Raw genomic sequence first — 16946 nt, 5'->3', positions numbered from 1 at the left:
GTGTTTTAATGATATTTTTATTCTTTTAATTAACCTTTCAACAGCTTTCCATGGTTCCTATAGAATGCAACTTCTTTGTGATTGAATTGGTCCCAGCTTCTTTTCCCCCTAAGATGTTCTAGCCACACCTGCCCTCTGGCTGCTCCCTGAATACCCTAAACTTCTTCCAGTTTGGAAGCCTATTTTCCTCTAACTGGAATGCCCCTCTCCCCCCTTCACAGGCTGGGCTGCTGCTCGAGCCCGGCCTCCTGAGGCAGCCCCTCCATGGACTCCTCTGCCTCCCCCGCTACTCTGTTCTAGTCACGTGACAGCACTTACCACCACCCCCACATTCTCTGTTTCCGAGTGAGTTATCGCCTCTGGACTGTGAGCTTCTTGAGGACAGGAACTGGGTCTGTTCTGTTTCTAGGCGTTTCCCTGTTGCCAGCTCTGTCCCTGGCATAGAGCAGGGCAGTGACCCCTGCACTAGTAACTCATCCAAAGCTCCACATTGGCTTTGAAGCCGGGGGAGCATTCACTGTGACGGCGCTAATGTCCTCCCAGAACAGACCCTTTTCTGGGTCTCAAGGGCAAGTCCCCAAAAGAGACTTCGTCATGAGTGTTGGACGCTCACCCTGTTGAGTCGAGTGTGAGATTCTGGATTCTCGGGCAGGAGTGGGTTTAGGTTTTGGGAAGTTCAAGTGGCCGCAGCTGCTGCCCCTCGAAAGGTGAGTGCTGGTCAGGCGGCTGCACTCACAAGGCTTCTGTTCAAGGCTTCTGGAACACCCATGAGAGCCGTGAAACAGGTCGATGCATCCTTGTGCGGAATCTGAGCTAACAGGGCTGGGGAGCATAACAGGACCCAGCTCATCAGCCTCCAGACCCCGTCAGGAGTCTTTAATACCGACTTCAGGAGTGAGGTGTCGGTCAAGAACGTGGGCCCCTTCTCAGAGTAGCGAGAGAGAGTTGAGAACTCATCACCACTAAACAGCTTCCAGGGAACCAACTAGAAAACTCACTGGAAAGCGTTGGCTGCACACGCACCCCGAGGGACTCAGGCTCCACACACGAGCCAGTCATTAGTTTTAATATTCTGTGATACTGTAAGTCGAGGTGGTTAATAGTGTTTTTCAAATCTAGTTTTTCTTCAGCCTAAAGAGCTCCTTTAGCATTCTAGTAGTTCTGGTCTGCTGGCCATGAATTCTCTCAGCCTTTGTTTATCTGTAAGCGTCTCTATTTCATCTTGATTTTTGAGGGACATTTTTGGGTGACAACCCAGAATTCATTCTGCACTTTGAAGATGCCATTCCATCGTCTTCTGGCCACAGTAGTTTCTGATGAGAAGTCGGCTGTGCTTGTGTTGTTCAGCTTCTGTGTGTCACATGTCTTTACTCTGGCTGCTTTCAAGAATTTCTCTTCCTCTTTGGGTTTAGCAGTCTGGCTATGACGTACGTAAGTATGGTTTTCTTCATATTTAACCTTTCTGGGGTCAGCTGATGTTCTAAGCATACCTGGGACTTTTCTTACTCAGGCATGGTAAGACATGAGACATGGCAGTAGCTGTCACACGAAGTTTGTGCTCGTAGATCCCTAGAAACAGGAGCCCGGCACACCATGCAGGCTCCCACGGGGAAGCACCAGGGTCGGTCAGGAGGCGGGGGGTGGGGGCTGTGGGCAGCAGCCTGTATTGTGCTTTCCGTGGGAAGGAACAGGCGAGGCAGAGTAAGCAGCCTTAGGATTGGCTGGTTTGAATCACTTTCGAGGCCTCTGGGACATAGGTGCTGTTCCTTGTCTGCTACCTGTGTCTGAAGTGATTTGGGCACATGGCTGGTGGCCTGGAGGTGGTGGGTGGGCTCTGGAGCAGTGGGTTTGCAGCAGGCAGGCAGTTCACTATCCCTAGGGATTAGCTGGCGCAGGGAAGGGCTGTTCGTCCACGGTCAGCAGGGCCCCAGATGCCAAAGCTTCAGCACACAGGAAGTAAAAGTCGTGGTCGATACAGCCGAGCTCGGATCTCTAAGTTGGTTTCCACCAGTGTGGAAGATTTTCAGTTCCTATTTCTTTAAATACTTTTTATGCTGCATTTTTTCTTCTCTACTCCTGCCAGTATGTATTGGCTGCTTGATATTTTCTTGTAGGTCGGGAGACTCTGGACTTTTTTTTCCCCCAGTTTTTTCCTTTCTGTTTTTCGTGTTGGTTAATTTACGTCGCTCCACGTTCAGCCGCCCAGGTCCTTTCTTTTGCTGTCCCCAGTGTACCACTCAGCTCTAGTGAATTGTGCATTTCCGTTATTGTGCTTTCTAGACTTAGAATTTCACATTTTAAATTTCCGTTTGGCTCTTATAGCAGTAGTCTAAGTCCAACCAAGAGATAGGAACAATAGGTGAAACAGGAGTTTAATATAAAGAGTTATTAACTATGACAAGAGAGTGACTATAAGATATAAGGAAACTATATGGTACCTAATTCTGATAGGAAATACCCAGGGAAGAACAGATTTGGAAGGCAACCCCTGCTCCAAGGCTTGGATTCAGACCTTGTCGGAGAAGGTGTGGTTCAGCTCACAGGATATCAGAGAAATTCACTGGTTTTGTCAGGTCCGAGCTGGTCTGGAGTTTCTGGGCAAGTAGGAGGAAGCCCTCCAGGGTGTAGCCTGGGAAGCAGGTGAGCAGAAGTTGGTGGCATGGCATACAGAGGGCGTCTGGGCACCGACACGGGCAGGGGCCGTCAGGGCGTGCAGGGGCTCTGGGCTCAGGATTGGGACGGCTGCAGGGTGGCAGAGCAATCATGTCCTGGGCCCAGAGCAGGCAGAGCCCAGCTGGGTGTCCTGACACCCACGTGACCCCTGGCCTGTGCTGCAAACTGCAGGAGAGGCGCTTCCCTCTGCATCGTCCCTGTAGTTCCTCTGTGGAGAAGCTTGGTTGGCATCATGCTCACTTTGAAGGAGAAATGTTTGAGGGAATCCTGTTATCCCAGAGTGTGTATTGCAGGGTGCTTCATTGTTGAGAGGCAATAAATTGAACACTAGACAGTTATCTTATATAGTTTCTGTTTCTCTACTTATATTCGTCAGCTGTTCACTCATTATGATCACCCTTTAGTTGATTGGACATTTCCTAATAGCTTCTTTAAAATCTTAGCTAATTGCAACATTTGGGCCATCTCAGGATCTGTTTCTTTTGTCTACTTTTTCTCTTCACCATGGATCCTACGATCCTCTCTTTACATGTGCGGTAATTTGTGGTTTTTTTATTGGACATCGTGATGTGTATGTGGTAGAGATTCTGAATTCCGTTGGATTCTGTTATCTGCCTGAAAAGTATTGGATTTTGGATTTCTAGCAGGCGGTTAAATTCCTGGCTGACCATCTATCTTGGAGACGCTCAGTTTTTGTACTTTGTCGGGGCAGGTCTGTCTGGCTTTTTCTTCTGACACATCCTTAGTCTTGGATCTGGGAAGATGTGGTTTTTCTGAATTTTGCTGGGCAGCCTGAAGTGTTTACCAAGCCTCTCTGACTTGTTAAGACTCAGACTCTTCCTGGTGGTGAACAGCAGCTGCATCCTCTGTCTTTCAGCGGCTGCTTTGCGCTGGGCTCCCAGGGCTGCTTCCCTCATACCGTGCAGGTGGTAGGGGCCTGGCGAGGACTTGAGGAGTTCATGTGCCGTGTGGGGCGTTCTCGCTCCCTGGCTCTCCTTTCTGGGGTTCCTCCCCTCAATTTCCAGCCACTGGCTCAGCCGGGCTGAGATGACTGCAGCCCCTCGGGAGACAGAGCTACCCATACCTGTGGGCAGGGGGCCGTCAGTGGAGGAGCCATCCTGGTTCCATTGCCCTGAGCTGTCACAGGTGGCCTCTTGCCCTGTGTGCTATAGGGCTCTGGCACCTGTGTCCCTTAGATCAGCTGAAGGGACTGCCTACTGCTGCTGGGTTGGCTGAGTCCCCCACCGCCCGAAAGGCTGGGCTTTGTGTTTTATTTGTAATTTTATGTATTTCTAAGAAAGAAATGTGGCATGAAATCCCTTTATCCATAAAATCCCGTTTGGCAGAAGAACGCTAAGCCTTTCAGTTAGCAAGGGCTGCGCCTCTCTCCACTGCAAGCAGGTTGCGTTCAGCGTCCTGTGCTTCGGAAAATGCCAGCAGCCGTTGCCGGCCACGCTCGCCCTTTCTCTCAAGTGGAGCGTGGGCCGCGCTGTGTTGAATCGCTGAGCGTACAGCTTCGATGAAGCCAAGTGAGAGGCCTCTGTCCCCACTTCAGCGTCATGGAAGGGGTGGACTTGCTTACACACCCTGCCATGTGGCTCAGACACGCTGAGTTTCATTTTCTGAAGTTTTTTTTCTTGATGGTATAAAAGCAAACTTTTATGGTTTATAGGAAAAAGACAAATTCCAAATTCTAAACTTCACTAGAATGGAGGGAAATTATCATTTTTTTTTTTTTTCTTAGAGTCAGGGTCTTGCTTTGTCACCCAGGTTGGAGTGCAGCGGTCATTCAGAGGTGTGATCACAGCTCACTGCAGCCTCGACCTCCCAGGCTCGAGCAATCCTCCCACCTCAGCCCCCGGAGTGGCCGGGACTACAGGCGCCCACCATGATGTGCTACATTGTGTATGTTTGTTGAATGTCTGGGACTTATTGAAGCTCTTTTTATCTAAGGAAGTGCAGAAATTTTCTATTTTTTCTGTTTTCTGAGATGTTTTAAATAACTCCCAGCTAGGAAGCCCGTCTCACAGTGTGGAGACCTGTTAGAGTCCAGCAGGCCAGGCCCTTGCGGGGAGACGGAGCCGGAGGGATCAAAGCCTGCTACTGGCTCAGAGGTGTTCTTTGTATGTAATCAAGGAAAGGTTGGATTTTTATGGACATCGTAGCCGGAAGGAGCCCATTTTAGTCGTAGCAGGAGCTCTTGGGTCCTGGGAAGCGTGAGTGCCTGTGAGGCTGACGGTGTGAATTTGAGCCTTGCCCCCAGCCAGTGGTCAGGCCCAAGCCTGGAAAAGTAACCCATTATGGAGTATCAAGGTGGCGGCTGGTCCCGGTGGGGCTGGGGGCTCTGGGTGGGCTGTCTGTGCCCCTGGTGACGTGGCGGGTGGCTGCTTGGCTGGGGAGACGTTCACTGTGCAGAAGGGACTCGGGCCAGGGTGAAGAGCCCACCACCACTCCGCCCCTCGGGGTGGCCTGACAAACAGCCACAAGCACCTCCAGACGTGGTGTCCACCTTCGGTAGCAGGTGCCTTTGGCCTTTCCAATGTCACTTTGACCCCTGCGGTGACGTGATGGCCATAGTACACAGACAGGGGCAGGGTGGCCAGGCCCTTGTGATGTGTGATGGTGACTCTGAATTAGAATTGCGGACCCTTTCAGCGTCTCCCTCCAGGTATCCTGTGGGGTGAGGCCTCAGGCCCTGGAAGGCCAGCCTGGATTGGGGCGGGAGGGAGTCGGGAGGACAGAGAGGTGGGGGGACGGTGGCCACAGTGGAGGGCACGTGTTGCAGGACGGTGCCAGGTGCCTCCTTTTCACCTGCAGAAAGGCCTGAATGGTTTTATGTCGAGGCGTTTCTGTAATGCTAATGTTGAAACATCCACTGGGATTAAAATGAATTTTCATTCCCTGAGCCACTGGGTGACAGGAAGGTTTGTGCCATTCACGTGTTATTTGCAAGTAGTGCCCTTGCTTGACCAAGATGGGGCAAGTCGGGGTCTGACAGGCAAACCCTGATAACTGGCCCTTTCCACATGGGCGACGCGAGAATAAGAGCAGCTTGCAGGGGCCTCACTCAAGAGCCCCTGAGAACACAGGTACTTACAGCAGAGGGAGGGGGCCTGAGGCCACCTGGCATTTTACCTGAAACTTTAAAAAAAATCAAATTTAGCCAGCTGAAACTATTAAGAGAGTTTTTGCCAATTTTAACCTTGGAAAATCTGCATCCGTGTGTACGTAATTGGCTCTGCAGAGATTAAACAAGGCAGAAGAGCACATGCCCTCGGCTGTCACGGGCACAGTGTCCAGCAGAGGCCGGCCAAGCGCCGCAGGGTCTTGGGCTGACTGCCATGGCCCCTGCTGGGGTCGGCCACGCCGCCCCGGTCTGACCCCTGCTCCTCCAGCCTGGCCCTGTTTCTTTTAGCGCTTTCTCGGCCTTTCTCCAGTCTTCCTAACTTCCTTTTTAAGGGTTAAATACAGCATAGCGTACTAGTGCACAAAAGGAAGAGGAATATGTAAATTTAGGATGAATTGCCACGTGGGTGGCTCCTAGAAAGCTCAGCAGTGGGTCTGTGCTTTGTCTGGACGCTGGTCCAGTGCCCAGCCCGCCGGTGCCAGGAGCAGCGTGCCGAGGGGGGCTTCCTTGCTCGGATGGTGCCTCCTTCAAATCCAGGCACAGGGGTTCTGAAAAGAAGGGCTTTTGCCTTTTTCTTTAGTGTAAACCTGGTGTTCGCGTGAGCCAAATTGGCCCAGGCAGACCAGCGACACGTGCGTCGCCTGTTTTGTATCAAAGCTGGATTTCATCGCCAAGCCAGCCTCCCTCGGTGGCCAAGGGAGCGTGACGGTTTGCTAGCGTCAGTGTCGGGACACTTGGGGGTTGATGGTTGAATAGTCTGATGCCCGCTGCTGCACCAACGTCCCCCCCAGAAATGCTGCCTCTGGCGGGAGCCTGCAGCAGGTGCACTGCCGGGGACAGCTGGCCACCAGCGCTGAGTTGGGCAAGGGCCACGCATGCTTTCTCAGTTCCCTCAGGGCTCTCACAGGGACATTGCTGCTGCTGTTGGTGGCCCGTCTGCGGCCCCACGTCAGCCAGACCCAGCCTGGCCGGCTGGACGAGATGCTGCAGGAGCTTCCGTCTCCAGTGGGTTTGTGACTTGGTTTTTGTCCACTGCCACCTCCATGATCCCCACTGTGGCGGTTTCATAGAAACAACAAACTCTGGCCCTAGCCCAGAAAGATGCTATTAGACTAATCCTTTCATCTACTTATGTGCTTGCATTCGGTTCAGCTTTCAGATAAACCTGCCTGATTTTCTGAGGGTTTCTTCGTATTTCGATTGCTTCCTCTCAGGAAGACAATCCAGCCTAATTTGCGCTTCTCATCTTTGGGCTGAGCTGCTGCGGCCCTCGCAGAAGCGCACTTCGGTCACCCCAGGGACAGCCCTGCGAGGAGTGCTCTGGGGAGGGCGGCCCCAGAGCCGGCCATGCCAGCAAACAGGAGGGGACGAGGGAGTGGAGACGACCCTCAGAGCTGGCAGACCTGGGCAGGCCAGTGCTAGTGACACCAGTAGCTACGACCACCTGGAATCATTTCCATGTGCTGTGTCGGGGCGACCACCCGGCACCACCACTTGCCAGGTCCCTGGGGAGGGCGGGTGGTCAGAGCAGCCCGTGGGAGCACAGCGGTGGCTGCTGGCCACAGCCCACCCCGACCAGAGCCCTGGGCCTGGTGGCCTCTCAGCACCGTGTGGCCCAAGAGTCCCAACCCCACTCACACCTCCCTTCAGCTCGGGAAGGTGGGTGTGGCACTCGCACATGGACACAGGCACACGCCCATGCGCTCCTAGCAGGTGAGGAGACGAAGCCCAGGATGGGACCTGGCCAAGGCCTCGGTGCTGGGAGACGCTGCCGCCTCCCTCTGGAGCTCAGGCTGCGGCTGCGGCTGTTTGATTCTTCTCCACCCGCTGCTCCCGCCGCTGCGCCCCGGGAGGGCTGCACCCCGAGAGCTTGCGTCCAACACCCTGAGGACTGATTAGATCCAGCGTCCTTCCTCCAAACTTATGTCGGTAAGAGAGCCGTCCTCAGGGAGGAAGATGCTCCTGGAGGCACATGGCGCCCACTTCCCTCCCAGCGCCTTATCGTGGGGGCAGCTCAGCCCCGTGGCAGGTCACAGTCATTGGGGACAGGCGGGGCCTGGAGCGCAGAGGCCAGGATGCTGGGTGTGCACTGACCGGAAGCATCCTGGAGATTCCAGAGGGAGGCAGGGCCGGCGGCAGATTCGGGGCAGTGAGGCCAGACGGGCACTCTGGGCAGTTGTCCGGGCTGGGTGTCTGGTGAGCACAGCTCTGCCTACTCGGGGTCATCCACGGCGCTGCTCGGTTCCTGTAAGGTCATGGGGTTCAGGGACTGACCGCGGGGTCTGATGCTCTCAGAAATGATGGGCTTTCCCGGAGACCACAGCCTTGAACCTGCCCGCGAGTTTCCAAGTTAGACTTTTTAGTTTATTTGCAGAAAGAATAACAAATATTAAAATATATTATTAATGTATTCCTTGATAGTCAAAGAATTAATGGGCATTTTATAAGTGATTCCATGGTCTTATTATTCTTGGTTGGCTCTTTTCGGAGAAATTGCTTTTTCAGTTACCTGTCATACATGGTTTGTAGAGTCTAAAACCAGCGATAATGAACTTGCTCAGGTACTTACAGGCTTTTCTCCAGATGGGTCCCGCGTATGAGGGTGGTGTTCTGACTCGGCGTCCCTGCTGTGTGATGTGCAGGGGGACGGCCCCTTCAGCGAGGGCACCAGGTCTGGAGGCCACTTCTCATCTCAGTCCTTGTTCCCTTGCCAATCGCTCAACATCTAAGCTGCAGTGGGCCTTGGGGGTCGGGGGCTGCAGCCTCGTGAGCAGGTGTGGTCCCTGTGCTGAGGGGCTGCCCTGGCGGGTCTGTCCTCCGTGTGGTCCTCAGGCTTTTGGAAAGCAGAGTGGGGTTCATTGATGCCATCCCGGCACTAACCTTCTGCAGTGCGCACATTCCTCTTCCATGGTGCGAAAGGCTGTTTGAAAGAAGAAACTTACTTGGGGAAACTTTCAGGTTTACACAGAAGTTGCAGAGCTAACAGAGGTTCTTCCTCCACCTGGTCGGCCTCCCGCTGTGATGTCTCTCAGCACAGGGCGTGGGTGTCACATCTCGGTCTCAGCTCCAGACTGTGTTTGGATTTCACTGACAACGTCCTCTTCCTGCTCTGGGCATTCCTTGCGGCGTCTCCCCAGCACCCTCCGGTCTGTGAGGCTTTCTTGGTCTTCCCTTGTTTTTCATGCCCTGCAGCTCGGAGGGGAGGGAGTCTGGCCGGGCTCCTGTGGACGTCTCTCCACTTGGGCCTATCCGGGTTTCCTCATGGGGAGGCGGGAGGACAGGCCTCGGGAAGGAGAACACATCCCGTGGGTTCCTGACATACAGGTGACATCACAGGCAACCTTGACACCCCTCTGCAGAGGGGTTCCTTCCGCACATTTAGTCACCAAGCAAGTCTACATGGGGGTGCTCCCCCTGCACGGGGCGGGCCTGGGTGCAGGGCAGCAGTTCTCCTGGCCAGAGGTGCATTTCCCATCCCCGCTGGCTTCTCCCAGGATGGGCTCCCTTATATGCGGGATCCACCTGGTACTCTGGGATTTTTGCTCACGTTGTTCCGTCTGTGGCCACGGGGAGCTCCTCCGCTCGGCTCCTGCGTCCCTCTGACGTGCCCGTCAGTGGACCTTCCCTGTGGCAGCACTTCCGACTCTCTGGTACGTGGGGTGCTCCAGGCTCCTTGTGGGACCCCCGCCCGGGCCCCAGGTCAGCCACTTCTCCAAGGAGCCCTGGTCCTCACTGGAGGGGGAGCCAGAGACCAAGGCCTGGCGGGGGACGCTCGCTGCTCCTGGGTGCCGTGGCTGCTGGCCCTCAGCTCACGGCAGGGACGCGTGTGCAGATGTCTCTACAGCTGTCTCTTACCCATGTGCTAAGTGAACCTGAGTCCATGCTGATGTTTTTGACTTGAACTCAGTATCATGGGCTCTGTCCAGCTGCCTAAAAGGTCATTGGTAATGACCTTACCTGAAAACCATTTCAGGTAAATGGTTTTCGGTGCACTTAGAAAGGCCGAGAGGTGAAAGCACTCGCAGCGAAGAGGCGCCAGCGGAGTCAGGTGCAGTTTGTCGGTGGCTCCCGCGGTGACGGGGCTCCCTCAGCACAGAGCTGAGCCGCACTGGCACCCAGCCCAGGAAGCCGGAGCGCGGCCCTAGGTCGGTGTCCTCGGCTCACGTAGCCCGTGGGCCCGGCACGTGCACCGCTGTCCCGAGAGCCCCGCCTCGGCCTCACGTGTGAGGAGCTGGCCGTCCGGGGCCTCAGGATCAAGTCTGTAAAGCCTTTGTTCTCCCTGAGGAAGTTCTCTATGTGGTTTTAGATTGTTTGTCGTTTAAGTGTTTGTCATTTAAAGTGGAGGCAGGGCACATGACAGTGGCACCTGAGACCCCCTCGGATGCTCATGTTTTCTGAGTGAATGTGGGGGTGGTAATGTTTACCAGTGGTACAGTGGCAGTAATGGTAAAGATAACGTTTTGCAAAGAAGGAAGCGGAAATTCAGACCAGAAATGGTGTTTTGCACATATACGCAAGAATAGTGTCAGGTTGGGGTTCCGTAGCTTTACGCGCACGGCGGTGTGTGGCTTGCTCTGTGTGCCGGAGCCGAGACCCTGCTGCGGGTGCGTGGCGGCGGCACTGAGGCCTCTGGGGTCTGTGACCTTCTCCTTCTCAGAGGGTTTATCACAACTGCCAAGCACCGTAATTAGCCTTTTATTTATTTATTTGTTTGAGACAGATTGTCACTCTGTTGCCCTGGGTAGAGTGCAGTGGCATCATCACAGCTTGCTGCAGCCTCAAACTCCTGGGCACAAGTGATCCTCCCGCCTCAGCCTCCTAAGTAGCTGGTACTACAGTCTCACACCACCACGCCTGGCTAGTTTTTCCATTTTTAGTAGGGATGGGGTCTCGCTCTTGCTCAGGCTGGTCTTGAACTGCTGACCTCAAGTGATCCCCCCGCCTCAGCCTCCCGAGTAGCTGGGACTACAGGCGTGAGCCCCCGTACGCGGCTTTCAATTAGTTATTGACAAGGATGTTGACCCATGTGCCGTACCTGGCTTGACTGAGGGCAAATGCACAGAATGCCTGATGTGTCACGTCCGTAAACTACACGAACCAGCTCAGAACGGAGCGGTCACACTCCAGCCTGCTCAGGGAGCCCCTGACGCAGCCGTGTGTCCCCTTGAGTTTGGTTTTCTGTACCTGCGTGGCTGGCGTGCAGTTCCTTGGTGTGGGGCAAGGGGAACACGGCTCTGAGCAGCCTGGGGGTGGGGGGCGGCACCCCTCCCTCGCACTGACGGCTTCTGTGTGCTTCTTGCAGCAGTCCTGCGTCAACTGCGGCCGGGAGGCCCTGAGCGAGTGCACGGGCTGCCACAAGGTCAACTACTGCTCCACCTTCTGCCAGCGCAAGGTAGGGCCTCCCCGCCCCGCCCCTCGTGCCCCCACTGCCCCTCCACCAGGCCAGGAGTCTCAGGTCCCCAGAGCCACCGCCCAGCTCTGCAGGAGGTGACACCTCCGCCCTCACTCCTGGCCTCCCCCTTGTGCACCGCAGCTCCGCCCTTGCCCTGGTGTCAGCGCTTCCCAGACGGTGTGCACCGCACCCATTAGGTGTGAATATACCCGTCCCCTCCTCCCCTCACCTGCCCGCCACCGATGACTGTTCCCGCTGTGTGTGCACCTAAGTGGTGATCGGTTAGTGCCAGTTTGATGGTGGTGCCCGTGCTGCCTGTTTCTCTATTCTCGCGATACGTCACTTGGTAGAACGGGCGCCAGCTCCCTCCAGGGTAACACAAGAGGTGTGGGCACCGCTGTTTTTTGTGGCTGGGCACTGCTCCTGTTTCTGTGTCTCTTATTCAGCTCTGGGCTCTAAGGAAATTCAGGAGAGTTTTTCTAGACTAGCAAGTGCTAGTTCAAGATTTTATAACTTTTCCACCCTTAGAGTACTTCGGGGCATTTAGTCATCCTATTATTTTTATTAAAGACAAGTCTTACTGCGGCGTTGTTGGTCCCAGTGTCCTAGGAGCGTCCTGCGGTGTGTCACTGTTCGGCCTCCCATTCTGGGCTGCAGGAGGCCACTAGGGAACGTTCTCCGGGGCTAGTTTCTGTCCCTTGTCACCTGTTGAGCAGGTTATGTTTTCTGCAAGATGCCAGAATTTTCCCCACTACAGTCATTTTAGAGAGGTGCGGCTGTGAGCGTCCTGAGAGCAGAGGCCGAGTTTTGTCCGTCCTGGTGTTGGCAGCGTCGAGGAGACAGTTCGGTGAGCGGCGGATGCTGGACAGAGCTTTCTGGGCTGCAGGAGGGTTTCAGACCTTGGTCTCTGACTCGTCTGTGCACAGTGATAGCAGCATCTCCTGTTCTTCATAGAATATGTTTCTAAGGAATACTCATGTTTTAAAAGTAACAGTTTATCGGGTTATTTTCTCCATCTGGTTTTCACTTTGGGCTGAGGAGACTGGTGCCGAGGTGACGTGCTGGCCCCAGGGCTGGGGCCGAGGTCCAGTGTGCGGTCAGTCCGGAGACGGCCAGGGCTGCAGAGCGGCGGCAGTGGGCACATCAGGGACCTCCTTCCCGGCACCACTGGAGCAAGGCGGGTGGGCTGGTGGTGGCCCTCGCTGAGCCGCGGGGCGGGGGGTGGTCTCCACTTTGTGCCAAGCTGGAACTCTGCACAGTCGTGAATGGTGCTGCGCTGGGCGGCTGAGTTGGAAAACAAATCTGAGGACCCGCCCTGTCTGCTCACAGCGCCCTGCGGCTGGGCACTCGCGAAGTGGTGGCTTCCTGAAGTTGCTGCGACGGGAGCAGGAGCGGGAGGGAGCCGCCGAGGAGGCCCAGCCTGCGTGGGGTGTGGGCGGGCCCGGGTCTGCAGAGCCCAGAGAGGGAGGAGGCCGCACAGCAAGGAGAGGAAAACAGACCCCCAGGACTGCCCTGTTGGGGCCTTCCTGGGGGCACAGGAGCCGCAGCACCCCGCAGGCTCGCGGCCTGAGGCTTGAGACTGAGTGTGTGGTGGGGGTGCGACCTGCGTCCCCTGCTGTCTCTGCGGCCCCGCTCGTCCCCAGGGCGCCAGAGGCTTGGGAAATAGAACCAGAGTCTGCTTTTCTCGCAGGTCTCGGTGACAAGCTTTTGCACTGAGGAAAGGGCATCCAAAGTTGTTTCACTCCACTTTGGGACGCTGTGACATGTGCCTAGGGCCTCTGGGAGGACCAGCTGAAAGCAGGTGGCCACCAGGGACAGTGGCAGTGGCTTCGTACTGGCTTTTTGATCTGGGAAAGGGGGCATTGGTGTGTGAATCTTCCCTGACTGAGTCTTCACAGGGAAGACTCCTGGGGTTCTTGGTGGTGTAGTTGCAGCCAGAGGACGTTTGGCTGAGGCGAGCCACAGGCCTGTACCTCACTCAGTTCATGAACTGGGCAGGCTAAGTTCCAGGGGTGATCCCGACAGAGAGTCCATTGCTTACACCGACCGTGTTGTTTGTCCTCTCGTGACATGCTGTGTTGAGAAAGACAAAGGCTCTGGTCTTTTTCAGTTGATGCAGAGTGAATTCCAAACGCCATAATTCTCTTGTGCATGCTCTAGACAGGCAGGTGCCCAGCTGCTTGTGACAATGACAGGCGCTCGTGGTGGGTCTTCCTGTCCTGTCCTGTCCTGTCCGGCGTGACTTCCTTGGTAATTTTCTGTGCTACTGCAAGCGCTTGGAGGGGTAGTTAGCGTTGCTTGTCCCTCATGGGTTGGACGACAGCATGGCTTGTGTTTGCTTTAAACTTGCGCAGAGTTTATTTTCTTCCCGAACCCACGTGAGGGGTGTGTGAGTGTTTTACATCTTTACTGAGGTATAACTCACATACCATGAGATTTACCCCTTTTAGGTGTACAGTTCAGTGATTTTTAGTAAATTATAGAGTTGTGCAAACACCAGGACTCAGTTTTAGAACATCGTCCCCCTCAGAAGGTCCCTTGTGCGGCCTTTCCTCACTGTGCCGCGTCTGCCCTGTCACTGAAGATTTGCCTTTTCCGCATGTCTCACGTGACCAGGGTCACCCACCACGTGATCTCCATCTGTGTTGTAGCAGGTGTCAGCGCTGGGTAATGTCCCGCTGCGTGGTGCGTGTGTTTTGTTACATGCTCGGCAGGGGGGCATCTGGGTTTCCTGACCGGCCGCTGTGGGTGGCATGCGGTAACATCCCACGCACGTGTGCGGTGGACGGATGTTTCTGTTTGTCTTGGGGAGACACCTGAGGGGGGCCTTGCTGAGTCATAGAGTAAATTTATGTTTAAATTTTTCAGGAAACCATTTTTTAAAGTAACTGTACCATTAAACACATTCCCACCAACAGCGTACCTGGGCTCTAGTTTCTCCACATCCTTGCCAGTACTTGCTATGTCTTTTTAAGTTAAAAAAATTTTATTTTATTTTTGAGACAAGGTCTCGCTGTGTCGGCCAGGCTGGAGCGCAGTGGCATCATCACAGCTCCCTGCAACCTCCAGCTCCTGGGCTCAGCCATCCTCCCGCCTGGGCCTCCCGAGCGCCGGGACCGCAGGCCTGAGCCTCCGCGCTGGTCTGACCTGAGCTTTTTCTTTTGCCATTTGAAAACAACAATGTATTGCTTTTCCTTCCACAGCTTTATAAATTTGCAAAAAAAGATCAAAGCTTACAGACAGCCTAGTTCAGAATAAGAATGCAAGAGATGAGACCCTCCTATGTGGCCGCCGGTGGCAGCTGTGCACTGACGCTTAAAACGAGGCCCCGCCTCACAGCGCGGCCCACAGAGGGCTCCACGCACAGTGTGACGCGCTCGGGTCCTTAGTCCAGTCGCTGGAATAGTGCAGAGGTTCTATGGTTTGGGGTGGCGGCTTTTTTTTTTTTTTTTTGCCTTCCTACTATAAAAGTGAAATCTTCAGTTCATTTCTGAAAAATAAATTGGTCAACAAATTCATTTTGTTCTGCTTCCACTTGACACAAAGCTACATATTCAACCCGATGCCTTTCTAGCTGCATTTTCTGTTCTCCCGTGGGCGAAGTCGCTGCCGCTGCTGGGCTCTCTGCTCTGCCGGAGGTGCCGGCAAGTTCCGAGCCCCCACGGCCCTCACCTTGCATTTGCTGCTGCTTTGGCAAGTCGGTCAGCAAGCTGCATGAAACTACCAACTGTTTTCTGAAACTGGCCAATTTTGTCCCCAAAGTCCTTGCACTCCTCCTTGAGCCCTGTGGTCTGCTGGGTGCCCGCTGGGTCCAACGCCGCAGCTGTTCAGCTCCTCCGTGCGCAGCCCTGCCTCGCCCGGGCTGGCCTTAGGCCTGGGGGTGCTGCCGGCTGCGCCCACGCGGCCAGACCCTTCCTCCCTCAGACCCCGCTCCCGCCGCCGGTTTGCCTTTGCTCGCTGGGCTCTGTGCGCTGCGCTCCGGGCTGAGCGTGCCGAAGCCCCAGACAGAATTTTCATCCTCGAGGCCTGGATCATTTTAAGTCGGATTTGGATTCTTTCTTAATTGGATTTTTTTAGTCATTGTTTTTAAGGTCTATGATGTTGGGTTTTGTCATTTATTTGTTTCAAGCATTTTTATTGTTAGTGTTTAATGAATTTAGCCAGTTTCCTTCCATCTTTCCAAAACTAAAAGACTAATTTCCAATTCTGGCTTTTCAGATAATGGTGTTTAAGATGGAAAAGTTTGCTTGAAAAAAAATTCAGAACTTGAGATTTTAAAAGTCGGCCTTGGGCACCTGCCTTTTGGCTGCTGTTGCTCAGACTCAGTGCTGACGGCACACTGGCATCTGTGGGCTGGAGACAGAAGCATCTAGAACTCATGGGGGACCTTGTCCAGGGCCCTCATCCTCCAAGTGGGGGCAGAGGTGTGCCCAGGGTGGAAGCGGGGGCGGCGGGGCGGGGGCGGCGGGGCAGGGGCTGCGTTTGCACCTGACTCACACGGCTGCAGCGCGCGTCTGCAGAGCTGTGTAGGTTGATAGTCTGTGTCCAGGCAATTTCAGATTGAAACTTTATTCTTTTGATATAGTTATTTCAATTTTTCTTCTTTAGTATAATCAGCTGGAGTTCTGCCATCTAGGGAATAACCCCTGTTACCATTTGGATGTATTCGTTTCTGTTCTTGTGTGTGTTTATGTACACACGTACACATACATCCCTAGTGTGTTACCAGACCCTAACCGCCCGCGTTCGGGGTCGCGCCTGCCCGCCTAACGCCAGCTCGCCCGTCTCCCCCGCGCCGAGCGTTGCCCAGAGCCTGCCGTGCGCGGCGGCGGCTCAGCACCTGGCGGTGGCCAGCCCTGGGGGAACACAGCCCTCCCCTGCCGCACACGGGCTGGCTGCGTGGGTCCCTCCATCTTCGCAGTTGTAAACAACACTGTGGACAGCAACATTGTATGTGAATATTCTTCTGCATGTATCATTTATTTCTTTTTTATTTGTTTATTGTCTTTTTTTCAGTCCCAGTATGATCTGCAAGAATATTTCTTTTGCTTAAATTCGTAACACAAAACAACTGGATCAAATATGAACATATTTTCACCCTGGTTTATCGTTTGCCTTAAACCAGGAAAACGTGGGGAAGGCCAGATTCGGAGCAGAGGCCTCCAGGGGAATTGGGGGGACGTTCTCACAGCCCCCCAGTGGAGCCCACATAGGGTGATGGCCCCAGGGAGCCCACCCAGCTCTGCTCCTGTGTGGGGCCCCCAGCGGCCCTGTTGACGTGTGTCCTTCCCTGCAGGACTGGAAAGACCACCAGCAGGTGTGCGGGCAGGCGGCAGCCGTCACCGTCCAGGCGGACGACGTCCATGTCGCCGAAAGCGTGATGGAGAAAGTGCCCGTCTGAGGGACGGAGGTGCTCTGCGAGCGGGGCCTCTGCACTGCCGCGCGGCCGGCGCGGGCCGAGGACCCCGCTAAGGACTCTGGGGGGACGTGGAGGAGAAGAGGTGGGAAGGTGAAGAAACTTGCTGGCCAAGTTGTTGATGGACTTTATGTGAACTGTGTCCCAGGGAGTGGCTCCTCCTCGGAAGCCCAGGGGGGGCTGACGGCTCCCTGAGGCCGCCCGGAGCCGCCCCTGCCCCTCACGGTGCTTCTTATCCCGGGCGGGCTCCGAGTGTCCCGTCCGGCCCACGGGTGCGCCCTGCCCTGTGACGCTTGTACATACGTGTTGTGTCTGTCAATAAAGTTGTAAATAAAGTC

The 16946-nt window shown here is 54.8% G+C and overlaps 1 protein-coding gene across 4 annotated transcripts in view; it reads left to right on the top strand.

Moving 5' to 3' along the window:
- DEAF1 (DEAF1 transcription factor) overlaps positions 1-16946 on the top strand; it is a 42041-nt gene extending 25095 nt beyond the window's left edge. For all 4 annotated transcript variants that reach the window (XM_045558517.1, XM_045558518.1, XM_045558516.1 and 1 more), the window contains exons 11-12: positions 11103-11192; positions 16489-16946. In XM_045558517.1, coding sequence (XP_045414473.1) covers positions 11103-11192; positions 16489-16593 — 195 coding nt within the window. In that variant the 3' untranslated portion in view covers positions 16594-16946. The remainder of the gene's footprint in view (positions 1-11102; positions 11193-16488) is intronic.

The sequence above is a fragment of the Lemur catta genome, chromosome 7, assembly GCF_020740605.2.
Source record: "Lemur catta isolate mLemCat1 chromosome 7, mLemCat1.pri, whole genome shotgun sequence".
Classification (NCBI taxonomy): Eukaryota; Metazoa; Chordata; class Mammalia; order Primates; family Lemuridae; genus Lemur; species Lemur catta.
The sequence above is the reverse complement of the archived record's forward strand: the minus strand, read 5'-3'. Positions and strand labels throughout refer to the sequence as shown.